At 41.7% G+C, this 17,452-nt stretch overlaps 1 protein-coding gene across 4 annotated transcripts in view; it reads right to left on the bottom strand.

Moving 5' to 3' along the window:
- LOC124595701 overlaps window positions 1-17,452 on the bottom strand; it is a 181,959-nt gene that overhangs the window by 119,079 nt on the left and 45,428 nt on the right. For all 4 annotated transcript variants that reach the window (XM_047134563.1, XM_047134564.1, XM_047134562.1 and 1 more), the window contains exon 4: window positions 6,839-6,983. In XM_047134563.1, the coding sequence (XP_046990519.1) occupies window positions 6,839-6,983 (145 nt within the window). The remainder of the gene's footprint in view (window positions 1-6,838; window positions 6,984-17,452) is intronic.

The raw sequence follows: 17,452 nt of genomic DNA, 5'->3' as shown, positions 1-17,452 counted from the left end.
AAATTTCTCTTCTTCAGAAACGCTTTCCTTGCCATTGCCAGTCTACATTTTATATCCTCTCTACTTCGACCATCATCAGTTATTTTGCTCCCCAAATAGCAAAACTCCTTTACTACTTTAAGTGTCTCATTTCCTAATCTAATTCCCTCAGCATCACCCGACTTAATTCGACTACATTCCATTATCCTTGTTTTGCTTTTGTTGATGTTCATCTTATATCCTGCTTTCAAGACACTGTCCATTCCATTCAACTGCTCTTCCAAGTCCTTTGCTGTCTCTGACAGAATTACAATGTCATCGGCGAACCTCACAGTTTTTATTTTTTCTCCATGAATTTTAATACCTACTCCGAATTTTTCTTTTGTTTCCTTTACTGCTTGCTCAATATACAGATTGAACAACATCGGGGAGATGCCACAAGCCTGTCTTACTCCCTTTCCAACCACTGCTTCCCTTACATGTCCCTCGACTCTTATAACTGCCATCTGGTTTCTGTACAAATTGTAAATAGCCTTTCGCTCCCTGTATTTTACCCCTGCCACCTCTAGAATTTGAAAGAGAGTATTCCAGTCAACATTGTCAAAAGCTTTCTCTAAGTCTACAAATGCTACAAACGTAGGTTTGCCTTTCCTTAATCTTTCTTCTAAGATAAGTCGTAAGGTCAGTATTGCCTCACGTGTTCCAGTGTTTCTACGGAATCCAAACTGATCTTCCCCGAGGTCGGCAACTACTAGTTCTTCCATTCGTCTGTAAAGAATTCGTGTTAGTATTTTGCAGCTGTGACTTATTAAACTGATAGTTCGGTAATTTTCACATCTGTCAACACGTGCTTTCTTTGGGATTGGAATTATTATATTCTTCTTGAAGTCTGAGGGTATTTTGCCTGTTTCATACATCTTGCTCACCAGATGGTAGAGTTTTGTCAGGACTGGCTCTCCCAAGGCCATCAGTAGTTCCAATGGAATGTCGTCTACTCCGGGGGCCTCGTTTCGACTCAGGTCTTTCAGTGCTCTGTCAAACTCTTCATGCAGTATCATATCTCCCATTTCATCTTCATCTACATCCTCTTCCATTTCCATAATATTGTCATCAAGTACATCGCCCTTGTACAGACCCTTTATATACTCCTTCCACCTTTCTGCTTTCCCTTCTTTGCTTAGAACTGGGTTTCCATCTGAGCTCTTGATATTCATACAAGTTGTTCTCTTATCTCCAAAGGTCTCTTTAATTTTCCTGTCGGCAGTATCTATCTTACCCCTAGTGAGATAGGCCTCTACATCCTTACATTTGTCCTCTAGCCATCCCTGCTTAGCCATTTTGCACTTCCTGTCGATCTCATTTTTGAGACGTTTGTATTCCTTTTTGGCTGCTTCATTTACTGCAGTTTTATATTTTCTCCTTTCATCAATTAAATTCAATATTTCTTCTGTTATCCAAGGATTTCTACTAGCCCTCGTCTTTTTACCTACTTGATCCTCTGCTGCCTTCGCTACTTCATCCCTCAAAGCTACCCATTCTTCTCCTACTGTATTTCTTTCCCCCATTCCTGTCAAATGTTCTCTTATGCTCTCCCTGAAACTCTGTACAACCTCTTGTTCTTTCAGTCTATCCAGGTCCCATCTCCATAAATTCTCACCTTTTTGCAGTTTCTTCAGTTTTAATCTACAGCTCATAACCAATAGATTGTGGTCAGAGTCAACATCTGCCCCTGGAAATGTCTTACAATTTAAAACCTGGTTCCTAAATCTCTGTCTTACCATTATATAATCTATCTGATACATTTTAGTATCTCCACGGTTCTTCCATGTATACAACCTTCTTTCATGATTCTTAAACCAAGTGTTAGCTATGATTAAGTTGTGCTCTGTGCAAAATTCTACCAGGCGGCTTCCTCTTTCATTTCTTAGCCCCAATCCATATTCACCTACTATATTTCCTTCTCTCCCTTTTCCTACACTCATTTCCAGTCACCCATGACTATTAAATTTTCGTCCCCCTTCACAATCTGAATAATTTCTTTTATTTCATCATACATTTCTTCAATTTCTTCGTCATCTGCAGAGCTAGTTGGCATATAAACTTGTACTACTGTAGTAGGTGTGGGCTTCGTATCTGTCTTGGCCACAATAATGCGTTCACTATGCTGTTTGTAGTATCTTACCCGCATTCCTATTATCCTATTCATTATTAAACCTACTCCTGCATTACCCCTATTTGATTTTGTGTTTATAACCCTGTAGTCATCTGACCAGAAGTCTTGTTCCTCCTGCCACCGAACTTCACTAATTCCCGCTATATCTAACTTCAACCTATCCATTTCCCTTTTTAAATTTTCTAACCTACCTGCCTGATTAAGGGATCTGACATTCCACCCTCCGTTCCGTAGAACGCCAGTTTTCTTTCTCCTGATAATGACATCCTCCTGAGTAGTCCCCGCCCGGAGACCCGAATGGGGGACTATTTTACCTCCGGAATATTTTACCCAAGAGGACGCCATCATCATTTAATCATACAGTAAAGCTGCATGCCCTCGGGAAAAATTACGGCTGTAGTTTCCCCTTGCTTTCAGCCGTTCGCAGTACCAGCACAGCAAGGCCGTTTTGGTTATTGTTACAAGACCAGATCAGTCAATCATCCAGACTGTTGCCCTTGCAACTACTGAAAAGGTTGCTGCCCCTCTTCAGGAACCACACGTTTGTCTGGCCTCTCAACAGACACCCCTCCGTTGTGGTTGCACCTACGGTACGGCTATCTGTATCGCTGAGGCACGCAAGGCTCCCCACCAACGGCAAGGTCCATGGTTCATGGGGTATAGTATAATACAATAATACGTAACCCACTTCCAAACCATAACCAAAAAAATTTTTTTTCCGCTTTCAACACTACCGCTGCTATAAAATCCACCGTTTCCAGTTCACAAACAGTTCCTTTGACCTATTAAACAACCATTTCGACTAGTTCTAATAACTTTCGCTTTTGTTCCCACAACACTGATCATTTTTAGCCGCTTCCCACAGGTTTTAACGTCATTATTTCTTCGTCAGACAATTGTTAGCCTCATTTTCATAATCTGCCACCACAAAACCACTCCTTTTAATACATTTGCACACAGTTTTTTTCCAAATTGTCCCGAATTTCTCCACCCTTTAACGTGTTTTGGAGGCAACACAACCACCTAACCTTTGTGCACATCGTTGTTTACCAACCCAAGTTCACCACAGGATCAACATAGCTCAGCTTTTACCAACACTCTTTCGCCTTTTTTCACACCAGATCTCCAGTTGCTTTCCAGTTCAACTTTATTTATCCCCATATATTTTTATTTTCATTTCAGCCTTATGTCACACTTTCCACCCTCTAATACCATGTCACCCTCACAACATCCTCACAACGACCCCATTAAGTTTTATTTACATTCCCTCCGCAAACATGCCTTCGCCCTAGCCAGATTACGCTCCCATATTTTATTTTCCCAGGCCTGTCTGACATTTGGCATTACCCCCAAAGGCCTCACACTTAAAGTTCCCATCTCTGGCTGTAACCCTTCTTTCCATCAGTCCCTATACCAGTTCCAAACTGAACAATCCATTGCCCTCACCCACCTAATCCTTCACCTACACATCAACTCAGCCAATGAACACACCCGTCAACTAATATCCTTAATAAAAGTCCTCAATCTTTCCTCTCCCACATCCACACCAGCTGTTCAGAGCATCCTCCTACAGGCCAACCGCAAATTAGAACAGCATGCCACGCTCCACCTCAAAAAACTATCCAATCTCCTGGTTTCCCACTTCCGGAAAGGCAACTCACTCACCCTTCACAACCTTTCCAGCAAACCTCAACCTCCTCTCATTGCACACAGACCCAGTCTCTCCCATCTACTCAATCTCCCACTTCCTGCTCCACTCCCCCCAAAACCTCAAAATTCGAATCAACACAATCTGGAACCACAACACCCTAATTCAGTAGTTAACCTTTCCTCCAAACCTCTCTCCCAATCCGAAACCTCTGTCCTATCCAAAGGCCTCACCTTCAGCCCCACTCCCAGATTCAACCAAACAGCCCTCGTCATAGATTTACTGTCCTACACTCGTACTCTCTGCTGGAAATATCACTTTGCCATGAAGAAAAATGATCTCAATCCTACTCCTAATGATCCAACTCCCCAAGACTCTATCCAAATTGAACCCTGCCTGGAACAGTTCCGTCCTCTGTCACAGCGGGACCCACCTCCTCTTCCTCAAAATCACCCTCTCCAAACCTTCCAGGAATTTCTGACTTCCAGCCTTGCCTCTCAATCCTTCTTAAAAAACCTTAATCCTACTCCCAACATCACCACTGCTGAAGCCCAGGCTATCCGTGATCTGAAGGCTGACCAATCCATCGTCATTCTTCCGGCGGACAAGGGTTCCATGACCGTGGTACTTGATCGTCGGGAGTATGTGGCTGCGGGACTGCGTCAGCTTTCAGACAACACTACTTACAAAGTTTGCCAAGGTAATCCCATTCCTGATGTCCAGGCGGAGCTTCAAGGAATCCTCAGAACCTTAGGCGGCCCCTTACAAAACCTTTCACCTGACTCCATCAACCTCCTGACCCCACCGACACCCCGCACCCCTACCTTCTACCTTCTTCCTAAAATTCACAAACCCAATCATCCCCGCCGCCCCACTATAGCTGGTTACCAAGCCCCCACAGAACGTATCTCTGCCTACGTAGATCAACACCTTCAACCCATTACATGCAGTCTCCCATCCTTCATCAAAGACACCAACCACTTTCTCGAACGCCTGGACTCCTTACCCAATCTGTTACCCCCAGAAACCATCCTTGTAACCATTGATGCCACTTCCCTATACACAAATATTCCGCACGTCCAGGGCCTCACTGCGATGGAGCACTTCCTTTCATGCCGATCACCTGCCACCCTACCTAAAACCTCTTTCCTCATTACCTTAGCTAGCTTCATCCTGACCCACAACTTCTTCACTTTCGAAGGCCAGACATACCAACAACTAAAGGGAACAGCCATGGGTACCAGGATGGCCCCCTCGTACGCCAACCTATTTATGGGTCGCTTAGAGGAAGCCTTCTTGGTTACCCAAGCCTGCCAACCCAAAGTTTGGTACAGATTTATTGATGACATCTTCATGATCTGGACCCACAGTGAAGAACAACTCCAGAATTTCCTCTCCAACCTCAACTCCTTTGGTTCCATCAGATTCACCTGGTCCTACTCCAAATCCCATGCCACTTTCCTTGACGTTGACCTCCACCTGTCCAATGGCCAGCTTCACACGTCCGTCCACATCAAACCCACCAACAAACAACAGTACCTCCATTATGACAGCTGCCACCCATTCCACATCAAATGGTCCCTTCCCTACAGCCTAGGTCTTCGTGGCAAACGAATCTGCTCCAATCCGGAAGCCCTGAACCATTACACCAACAACCTGAAAACAGCTTTCGCATCCCGCAACTACCCTCCCGACCTGGTGCAGAAGCAAATAACCAGAGCCACTTCCTCATCCCCTCAAACCCAGAACCTCCCACAGAAGAACCCCAAAAGTGCCCCACTTTTGACAAGATACTTTCCGGGACTGGATCAAACTCTGAATGTAGCTCTCCAGCAGGGATACGACTTCCTCAAATCCTGCCCTGAAATGAGATCCATCCTTCATGAAATCCTCCCCACTCCACCAAGAGTGTCTTTCCGCCGTCCACCTAACCTTCGTAACCTCTTAGTTCATCCCTATGAAATCCCCAAACCACCTTCCCTACCCTCTGGCTCCTACCCTTGTAACCGCCCCCGGTGTAAAACCTGTCCCATGCACCCACCCACTACCACCTACTCCAGTCCTGTAACCCGGAAGGTGTAAACGATCAAAGGCAGAGCCACGTGTGAAAGCACCCACGTGATTTACCAACTGACCTGCCTACACTGTGAAGCTTTCTATGTGGGAATGACCAGCAACAAACTGTCCATTCACATGAATGGACACAGGCAGACAGTGTTTGTTGGTAATGAGGATCACCCTGTGGCTAAAATTGCCTTGGTGCACAGCCACCACATCTTGGCACAGTGTTACACCGTCCGGGTTATCTGGATACTTTCCACTAACACCAACCTGTCAGAACTCCGGAGATGGGAACTTGCCCTTCAGTATATCCTCTCTTCTCGTTACCCACCAGGCCTCAACCTCCACTAATTTCAAGTTGCCGCCGCTCATACCTCACCCGTCATTCAACAACATCTTTGCCTATGTACTTCCGCCTCGACTGACATCTCTGCCCAAACTCTTTGCCTTTACAAATGTCTGCTTGTGTATGTGTATGTGCGGATGGATATATGTGTGTATGCGAGTGTATACCTGTCCTTTTTTCCCCCTAAGGTAAGTCTTTCCGCTCCCGGGATTGGAATGACTCCTTACCCTCTCCCTTAAAACCCACATCCTTTCGTCTTTCCCTCTCCTTCCCTCTTTCCTGATGAAGCAGCCGTTGGTTGCGAAAGCTAGAATTTTGTGTGTATGTTTGTGATTGTTTGTGTGTCTATCAACCTGCCAGCGCTTTCATTTGGTAAGTCACATCTTCTTTGTTTTTAGATATATATTTCTCACATGGAATATTTCCCTCTATTATATTCATAAGATATTTAGTTATAAACGTAAGTACGTGCTTACAGGAAACTATGTATGACCTTAATGTAGTGCAGTAATGAGTAAGATATAAATTAAAAGAAATTGATGCTGTTAGAAATTAAAGAAACACTTAAATGTTATAGTAGGAAATCCAATAACATACTGTCACACAAAAACCAAGTTTATTATGTACTCACAATTTTTCAATTTGTAAAGCCCTCTCAGTTTTCATTTGTACACGCAGTTCCTGTGCTTCAGCTCTAGATTGCTGCAGTGATTTTTCTCTGCTCACTTGTTGTCTTTCAAGTTCAGATAGACGCATCTGTTGATACTGCAGATCACCTTCACATAAAACATTCCATATTAATGAATTGTTATGATGGAGTGCAGAACTATGACAGGACTGTTTGGTCCATACATATCATATCATTTAATTACAGCAAGTGTGGCTCTTTCAATGAAATCCTGCTCAGAATGATCAAAGAGAAATGTATGTTCTTCTCCTACAGTTAATCCTTTTTATATACCAAGCACTTGCACTGTATGAGAACTGTCTTTTTCCCTGTGAAAGTATGATGCCAGAGCAATGCCATGGAGGAATCAGAGTGTTCAGTAGAAAATATGATTGTGCACAGCTCCTGAGTAAAAGAAAATCTGAATGATTACTATGGTGAACTTTCATGAAACTCCATGACATGTCTGTCATGGAATTTGAAGTAGAGTTATAGAATCATTAGCCTGATGGACTGTTGGAAGTAACTGAGTATACATCTCAATATTTGGTGATGGGAGTCTGTATTTGGTGATGGAAGTCTGGAGCATTTGGCGTAATAAATTTTAAAAAATCAATATGATAATAGGAAGTCCTATGAGGAATACAAATAAGTAAGGAATAAAGACAGTCAATCATTGTGTAGACAAAGATTTGAGGGATCGACAAGCACATAAACTGAACTACTGTTGATCTTGTGCCGCAATTTATAGCTGAGTTCAACTCCCAAAGCCTCTACCACCTTTGATACTCTCTTGGTTTTCAATGGCCACACTAATATTCTTTGAAATGCAATTTCTCTCGGCGTTTCCCGGCTGTGATGGATATCAAGGCTGATGAGATCTTAATAAACTGAGTACCAGGTCCCAAGCCTTGTTTAAACTGAAACCTCTGCCCCTGTTTATATGTTTCCTGACATAGTTAATTTGATAAGACTTCACAATTACGCTGTCCCAGAAAAGTGATGCTTGCACCAGGATACTTGTCTCATCGTATTTCGTTTCATGATTATGTCTGAGGCAATACTCAATGCCACCTGATATGCTTGGTTGTTTTAGACGAGTGTGTCACTGATGCTCCTAGCATCTCTCCTCAGCTGTTCTAATACTATACCCCGCGTAAGACATGTCACACCCAACTTTTGGAGGCCTAGATCATCTTTAACACTACAGAGCAAATAATGTGTGTGTCATGGAATTATTGGCATAAGCTTTGAAAATCAAAAGAGCATCAGAGGCGTAGTGGGTGTCGGGAGTCAAACTCTGCTACAAACAATGGCACAAGATAAACACTAGTTCACATTCTGGTTAGAGTCCAGGTTGTGACCACACTAACCACAAAACTAACAGCACCTGAAGTTGACTGGGCCTGTCCTCGAAATATTGTGCACAAAATGGAAACCATCATTAATCAATCACACCAAGAAAACCTGAGAGATCACTGGTACAGTATTCTTTGGACTTTTATTAAAGGTTTGATTGCAGATTACATCAGGTACTAAAACCAAAACACGAAAAAATTAAAAGAAAACACTCATACATGATGATTGTCACAGTATTTGGATAAAATAAACTGTTTTTGTTGAGATCCATTCTTTGTGTTACAGGGGTGCGATAACAGCATTGTCAAGAACAAAAACAACATAATTGTACTCAACAAATGGAAACCACGCAAATATCCAGAATAAAATAACTAATTAACTAACATTAAATAAGAAAGTAATGAGATTTAAAAGTGATTGTAGACTAAAGCTGAACAAGCAGCAGTAATGGGATGCCAGATCGATTGAAGTATGACAGTACTCAAAAAACAGCAAAATATTGCAGGGTGAGTGTATGCTTTGAACCAGACCTGTTCGTAAAGAGATTCAATTTAAGTAATTTGGAATCTGTGCAGATTATAGCAGGGTCAATTGATGAGATGGATTACATGTAGCAGATTGGTGGCCTTTTCTCAAGAATTACAACTACTGGCACCAGGAACCAAGATTTTAACATCAATACCACACAACACCAACAGTGCACAATAGCAGAGATACAAGCACTATCAGGTGGACAGCCATAGCTCTACCAAGATACAAGTCAGCACATTTTGTGCAATGTGCTTGGGGTTAGGCATTAAACACATGCAAGATATTTTGAGTACCTAGCATCTGGTGTAAGAAGAGAAAATAGTGCAGCTGCACAGAGCAACCAAACAGGGGTCAATAATAATGTACGGAGAGTACTAGTTGATGATTAAAAATTATTTAAGAATAAAGGAGATGATTCACCAAAAGGCAGGAGCTGCATCATTGATAGGTACACAAACAAAAGGTGCAGAGCTTGGATAGTTTTTGCGATGAAGTTCCTTTTTCAAGCTTGTAGGAAAAACACACACAAACTCACACACACACACACACACGTTCACACGCCTGTCTCCCTACATTATGTTCGGTCAACTGCCAGCTCTTTCCTGGCCCATAGTGAGGGTACTAGGGTGAGGTTTGGATAAGAGGTGAGGTGGGGTGGGGTGAGGAGAGGGAGGCAGGGGTGAGGGTTGGGGGGAATATCTAGCAGCTCGTGGGTGAGTGGGGGCCGTCTGCGGGCAACCTAGGGCCACAGGTAGAGGGGCAGGAGGCAGACAACTGGCCATGTGATTTCATAGACTAGGGCATGAGATAACAGCACACAATTGGGCAGGGGTTCTGGGGCAGGGGATGGTGTACAGAGACACACACATTAGTTGGGGGGCGGGGGGGGGGGGGGGGGGGGGGCAGCAAGTTACCCTAGGTTTAGACCAGGAAGGTTACAGGAGCAAAGGATGTTCTGTGTGGATAGCTCCCATCTGCACAGCTCAGAGAAGCAGGTGGTGGTGGGGAGGACCCAGATATACGTGGGTTGTGAAGCAGCCATTAAAATCTTGCATGCTGTGCTCTGCTGCACGTTGTACCACTGGGTGATCCAGTTTCTGGCACAGCCATATTGACGGTAGCTGTCGTGAAGCATGTGCTGGAACTAATAACAGGGCAGTGTGTGACACTATGCAACAAGTTAATTTCCCAGTGACCAACAGGTAAGGATTACCAAGATTATAGCAGTGTCCCAACAAAGTCTTGGGTCAGTAGAAAAAGACAAAATAAAAGAAAGTCACACCATATGGAGGTAACATTAGAATCATGAAAGTCAGTCACACAAGCAAGGTGTCATTCGGCAGCTTCACAGAAGAATGATCAAATGACATCATCATGTAAATGGTGCTTGAACTGATTAATTAAATGTCAAAATCTACTAAATTATGGTAACCAATTAATTATGGCCATGTACATTGCCAGACACCCTGTAACATGACAGCATATGAGGACCAATCACAGCAGACAGCATGTGAAAAAACACACTTAAGAGCTGGTGCAAAAACAGATCAGATTCATACATCACTGATAGGCTAGTTCTAAAGGTTATGTTTCTTTTTATTTATTTAATTCACAACTGTGTTAAGGCTTTTATGTTAATAATTACCACGTAAAATATTGCAATATTCTTATGTTGTTAAGATCACTTCCACCACAGTCAGAAAGCACATCTTGGAATAACTGACACTAAATCAAGTCTTCCACTAAAAGTTAAGAATAACTATTTGTAAATCAACTTTAATCTTTGATATTTGGCAATGACCTCAGGTATCCAAGAGGGTAGGGCTTCTTGTCTTGGTGAGTGAGAAAACATATAATCAGTGTTGGTTTGTGTTGTGAGTAAAACCTATACATAAAGATGGATAATTTTCAGTCATTTAAGTTTCTGACACAAAGAAAAATTTCATATGTGAGTTATAGGAACTATAACTTTTCTTATGTAATAGGTTTTGGGATTACGCAATATTTTGGCAGTCAGTATTGGTGACAGCTGAGATTGCTTAAGCGATGGACTCTTAGAAGAGTTTTTCTCAGCAAACTTAAGTTTTGTGTGTGATCTAGAGCTGCAAAGTCAATGGATGCTTTACTTTTGAGGGTAGTTTCTATCATTCTCTGTAATAAGAGTGACATTGGAGCAATAAATAGGTTTAAGTAGAAATGTGTTTCTGAAGCTTCAACTAATTAATTTCATCAAAAAATTCAACCCAGAAGTTTAACTTTATTTGATATGTGTATTTATAATACAATATCATGTGACAAACCGTAACACTCTGTTGTTGTTGTTGTGGTCTTCAGTCCTGAGACTGGTTTGATGCAGCTCTCCATGCTACTCTATCCTGTGCAAGCCTCTTCATCTCCCAGTAACTACTGCAACCTACATCCTTCTGAATCTGCTTAGTGTATTCATCTCTTGGTCTACCTCTACGATTTTTACCCTCCACGCTGCCCTCCAATACTAAATTGGTGATCCCTTGATGCCTCAGAACACGTCCTAACAACCGATCCCTTCTTCTGGTCAAGTTGTGCCACAAACTTCTCTTCTCCCCAGTCCTATTCAATACTTCCTCATTAGTTATGTGGTCTACCCATCTAATCTTCAGCATTCTTCTGTAGCACCACATTTCGAAAGCTTCTATTCTCTTCTTGTCCAAACTATTTATTGTCCATGTTTCACTTCCATACATGGCTACACTCCATACAAATACTTTCAGAAATGACTTCCTGACACTTAAATCTTTACTCGATGTTAACAAATTTCTCTTCTTCAGAAACGATTTCCTTGCCATTGCCAGTCTACATTTTATATCCTCTCTACTTCGACCATCATCAGTTATTTTGCTCCCCAAATAGCAAAACTCCTTTACTACTTTAAGTGTCTCATTTCTTAATCTAATTCCCTCAGCATCACCCGACTTAATTCGACTACATTCCATTATCCTCGTTTTGCTTTTGTTGATGTTCATCTTATATCCTCCTTTCAAGACACTGTCCATTCCATTCAACTGCTCTTTCAAGTCCTTTGCTGTCTCTGACAGAATTACAATGTCATCGGCGAACCTCAAAGTTTTTATTTCTTCCCCATGGATTTTAATACCTACTCCGAATTTTTCTTTTGTTTCCTTTACTGCTTGCTCAATATACAGATTGAATAACATCGGGAGAGACTACAACCCTGTCTTACTCCCTTCCCAACCACAACTTCCCTTTTATATCCCTCGACTCTTATAACTGCCATCTGGTTTCTGTACAAATTGTAAATAGCCTGCCGCTCCCTGTATTTTACCCCTGCCACCTTTAGAGTTTGAAAGAGAGTATTTCAGTCAACATTGTCAAAAGCTTTCTCGTAACACTCTAGAGACTTAAATTTGTCAAACATCATTCTCAGCATTTGAAGAGCAGTTAGAAATTACATTAAATCAAAGCAACATGCTTTTTGTGGTGGAAGGGAGAGTTGAAATACTATTATCATTTTTAGGTAGCCTTATTCTCCTTTTCTAACAGCCCATGAAGAGAATCCAGGGTGGAACGTACCAATATTATGAAAATGATAGTTGCTACTCACCACATAGCAGAGATGCTGAGTCAAATGTTGTGCCTATCTGCAACTCAGTATCTCCACTATATGGTGAGTAGCAACTATCCTTTTCATAATACTGTAACTGCCCATTAAGAGATGTTGCCCAGCCACAATTAACATAAAATGAAATAGTATACTGCAATCAACAGTTGCAATTGTATGTGGTGAGCAGGCAGACAGAGTGGAAAGGTTTTCTGAAAGGATTAGTTCACAGTTGAACTACTGGTGGACCTGGGATGGTACAGTACTGAATGTCTCTAGATACTGCACCTAATGGCACTCGGTCCACATTAACAGTGTTCCCACACCAGGTACTGCTGACATGAGGTGCTATTACAAAGTGTTGCTGACAGAGGGACACTTCCTAAGTACCCTCTGCCAGCCAATCAGAGGACTTGGGAATGGTGATGCAGAGTATGTTGGTGATAGTGCACTGGTATCACTGGGTCACTCTCTTGCCCACCAGCTCTCATCCTGACCCCACATGTTCTCCTGCTCCTCTTTCTGGGCAATGTGGCCCTCAGTCTGTCTGCAGCAGCCTCCTGCCACACTGCTGTTTTTATTTTTCTGTATCCCTTAATAGTAGGAGATAAGAAACAAACTCAAGTCAGTGACCTAAACACTTCATATCTTGACTCTTCAACAAATTTACTGATCCTCTCAGATGCCCAAAGCCCACCATAGTCCTAATCTCGATATATCAATGTACAACTGGTGCCTGAAGTGGGATTAGACTTCAGGTTCGGCCCATGTTCCTGGCACAGTCCTTTGCAGATAGTTGCTGCACATTAATTCCATGGGAAGGATCTGGCTGCACACTATTAGCCCATAGCTTGGTTACACTGGACTGGGATATGTAACAGTCTGAATTCCTTTGGCATTCAGATGCGCCTACATAACACCACACCACTTGAGAACACATGTCGGGTGTACCACTATATTCAGCTATGCATAGCCCTTTTCACTGCGTGAGCACTTTCTACAGGCCACCTTGCTGCCATGCTGCCTTCGCACCAATGTGAATGCCAGATTATGTGTTTCTGATCCTCTTCTTATGTGTTTGGAGCTGAGTCAAAACATTCACATTTGATCTGTCACCCGACGTATTGTATGTTACTTTATCTTTAATGTAACTCAGTCAGTGTTAATTTTCTTCTTTAGGTCATGCAAAGCTGTATGTCCGTAGAACCATGCAGAGCCCTAGAAAGACTTGAACTCTTCTCTTTTGGAGGTGTTATTGGTGGAAGAACAAACAATATCTACTCTAATTAAAAAATGATGTTAACATTTCGTCATTGACTGACTTGTACTTGTTTCAATGGGTGTACAGTTCACAATTACCTCATAAATTAAAGCAGATACAATTTACTTCAAACATAACATCAGCTTTGAAGGCTCAATGAAAATAGTTTGTAAGGAAATAATTTCATTTTAGAGTTTCCTTTGTTCGTTGACGTTTACATTGTTGGAGAGGATGTTTGCTCCTTGAGTCAAGAAACAGCCAGGCCATGACTTGAAAGCATAAAAGGCCCTACCCACAGCAGGTGAAGACGTTTACTCGCTGTCACCCCTTGCTGATTACTCGAACTGCACACCTCTCCGTTCAACTCTGGACAAATGTGAAACAAAACGACTGCCAGTATATGTTTCGCAACTTATTCTCTGCCTAATTCTACTTTACTATTTTGTCACAGTCACCTTTCTTTGTAATAAATAGGAAGTGGGAAATGTCATTTGCCTAAACAGCATGCAACACCACAGATTCCCCCCACTTAAAGGAAAGATGTCAGGACAACTCTTTACTCTGCTTGTCACAAATGAATTCTCATAACATTAAACTATAAAAAAACACAATTATTTCATGATAACTGACCTTTTGTTAAGGAGAAAATCCCCCATTTTTAATAAAAGGGCACAAGTCCTGCATAGTCACATCCATTTCCAATTTTCAACGTTATTTTTAATATCATCCTTTCAGTTTTAACCATTTAAGAAAATGATATGTCTTTTATTTGTTTTCAGGCAGACTCTGTTATGCAGTGTTAAGAGTATTTGTCTTACATACTTCCACATTCTGTTTATATAATTCAGTAAACTGTTATGTAATGATCAATATTTCTACAGAGATAGATATATCATTTTAATATGTGAGTTTGAACATACTTTCCAACAATTTCTTATGTTATTGCTATGTGATGAGTAGCCCAACAGGTATATTTCCATTACACGGTATCTAGAGTCAAATCTCAGTGCACGTCAGTACATGCTCTTGTGAACTTCTGCGAAATGTCTCTGCTCCAAATTATCCTTCGCATTGTCTATCCAAACCTATTCAAAACCATACACTGTCTCAGCTATCAAGTAAATCTATTCAACTTTATAACCAATTTGAAGAAAACTTCCTTATTGTGACCATCAATCACTATACAACTTCATACTTATGTATTAACTCTACTTACACTCATTCTAGGGACAGACACTGTGCCAAACCTCAATACCACTACAGAAGTGGGTGTCCCTCTTTTCCCCTGCACACACAAAAAAAATATGCTACAGGTCATTCCCCCAATGAATTCATCAGGTCAAGGTATAGACCATTCCTCCCACGGATTCTCCTGACCAAGGCATAGGCCATTACTCCCAAGGATTCACCTATTTTGCGATTTTGGGTGTGTATCATCGTAACTTAATCAGTAAACTCAGCTAATAATCATTTTCTACACTCTTCTCTCAATTTAGATGAAAAGCTTCTCCATAGTCAGTTTACACTGACTCTACCTGTTTACTCTCTACCTCTGCATTTGAACTCTTTGTTTAACTTTTTCTTTTCTTTTTTTTATGTTACTTCCCCCCCCCATGAACCACGGACCCTGCCATTGGTGGGGAGGCTTGCGTGCCTCAGCGATACAGGTGGCCGTACCATAATGGAGGGGTATGTGTTGAGAGGCCAGACAAACGTGTGGTTCCTGAAGAGGGGCAGCAGCCTTTTCAGTAGTTGCAAGGGCAACAGTCTGGATGATTGACTGATCTGACCTTGTAACACTAACCAAAACGGCCTTGATGTGCACGTACTGCGAACGGCTGAAAGCAAGGGGAAACTACAGCCGTAATTTTTCCCGAGGGCATACAGCTTTAATGTATGGTTAAATGATGATGGCGTCCTCTTGGGTAAATATCCCGGGGATAAAATAGTCCCCCATTCGGAACTCCGGGCGGGGACTACCCAAGAGGACATCATTATCAGGAGAAAGAAAACTGGCGTTCTATGGATCGAAGCGTGGAATGTCAGAGCCCTTAATCGGGCAGGTAGGTTAGAAAATTTAAAAAGGGAAATGGATAGGTTAAAGTTACATATAGCGGGAATTAGTGAAGTTCGGTGGCAGGAGGAACAAGACTTCTGGTCAGGTGAATACAGGGTTATAAAGACAAAATCAAATAGGGGTAATGCAGGAGTAGGTTTAATAATGAATAAAAAATAGGGGTGCGGGTAAGCTACTACAAACGGCATAGTGAAAGCATTATTGTGGCCAAGATAGATACGAAGCCCATGCCTACTACAGTAGTACAAGTTTATATGCCAATTAGCTCTGCAGATGATGAAGAAATTGATGAAATGTATGATGAGATAAAAGAAATTATTCAGGTCGTGAAGGGAGACGAAGATTTAATAGTTGTGGGTGACTGGAATTGGAGGGTAAGAAAAGGGAGAGAAGGAAACATAGTAGGGGAATATGGATTGGGGGTAAGAAATGAAAGAGAAAGCCACCTGGTAGAATTTTACACAGAGCATAACTTAATCATAGCTAACACATGGTTCAAGAATCATAAAAGAAGGTTGTATACATGGAAGAAGCCTGGAGATACTAAAAGGTTTCAGATAGATTATATAATGATATGACAGAGATTTGGGAACCAGGTTTTAAATTGTAAGACATTTCCAGGGGCAGATGTGGACTCTGACCACAATCTATTGGTTATGAGCTGTAGATTAAAACTGAAGAAACTGCAAAAAGGTCGGAATTTAAGGAGATAGGACCTGGATAAAGTAACTAAACCAGAGGTTGTACAGTTTCAGGGAGAGCATAAGGGAACAATTGACAGGAATGGAGGAAAGAAATACAGTAGAAGAAGAATGGGTAGCTTTGACGGATGAAGTAGTCAAGGCAGCAGAGGATCAAGTAGGTAAAAAGACGAGGTCTAGTAGAAATCCTTGGGTAACAGAAGAAATATTGAATTTAATTGATGAAAGGAGAAAATATAAAAATGCAGTAAATGAAACAAGCAAAACGGAATACAAATGTCTCAAAAATGAGATCAACAGGAAGTGCAAAATGGCTAAGCAGGGATGCCTAGAGGACAAATGTAAGGATGTAGAGGCTTATCTCACTAGGGGTAAGATAGATACTGCCTACAGGAAAATTAAAGAGACCTTTGGAGAAAAGAGAACCACTTGTATGAATATCAAAAGATCAGATGTAAACCCAGTTCTAAGCAAAGAAGGGAAAGCAGAAAGGTGGAAGGAGTATATAGAGGGTCTATACAAGGGCGATGTACTTGAGGACAATATTATGGAAATGGAAGAGGATGTAGATGAAGATGAAATGGGAGATACAATACTGCATGAAGAGTCTGACAGAGCACTGAAAGACCTGAGTCGAAACAAGGTCCCGGGAGTAGACAACATTCCATTAGAACTACTGACGGCCTTGAGAGAGCCAGTCCTGACAAAACTCCACCATCTGGTGAGCAAGATGTATGAGACAGGCGAAATACCCTCACACTTCAAGAAGAATATAATAATTTCAATCCCAAAGAAAGCAGGTGTTGACAGATGTGAAAATTACCGAACTATCAGTTTCATAAGTCACAGCTGCAAAATACGGAAAAACTGGTAGAAGCCGACCTCGGGGAAGATCAGTATGCATTCCGTAGAAATGCTGGAACACGTGAGGCAATACTCACCTTACGACTTATCTTAGAAGAAAGATTAAGGAAAGGCAAACCTACGTTTCTAGCATTTGTAGACTTAGAGAAAGCTTTTGACAATGTTGACTGGATTACTCTTTTTCAAA

Source organism: Schistocerca americana, chromosome 2 (genome assembly GCF_021461395.2).
Source record: "Schistocerca americana isolate TAMUIC-IGC-003095 chromosome 2, iqSchAmer2.1, whole genome shotgun sequence".
NCBI lineage: Eukaryota > Metazoa > Arthropoda > Insecta > Orthoptera > Acrididae > Schistocerca > Schistocerca americana.
Note: the sequence above shows the minus strand (reverse complement) of the source record. Positions and strands in the feature narration are given on the sequence as shown.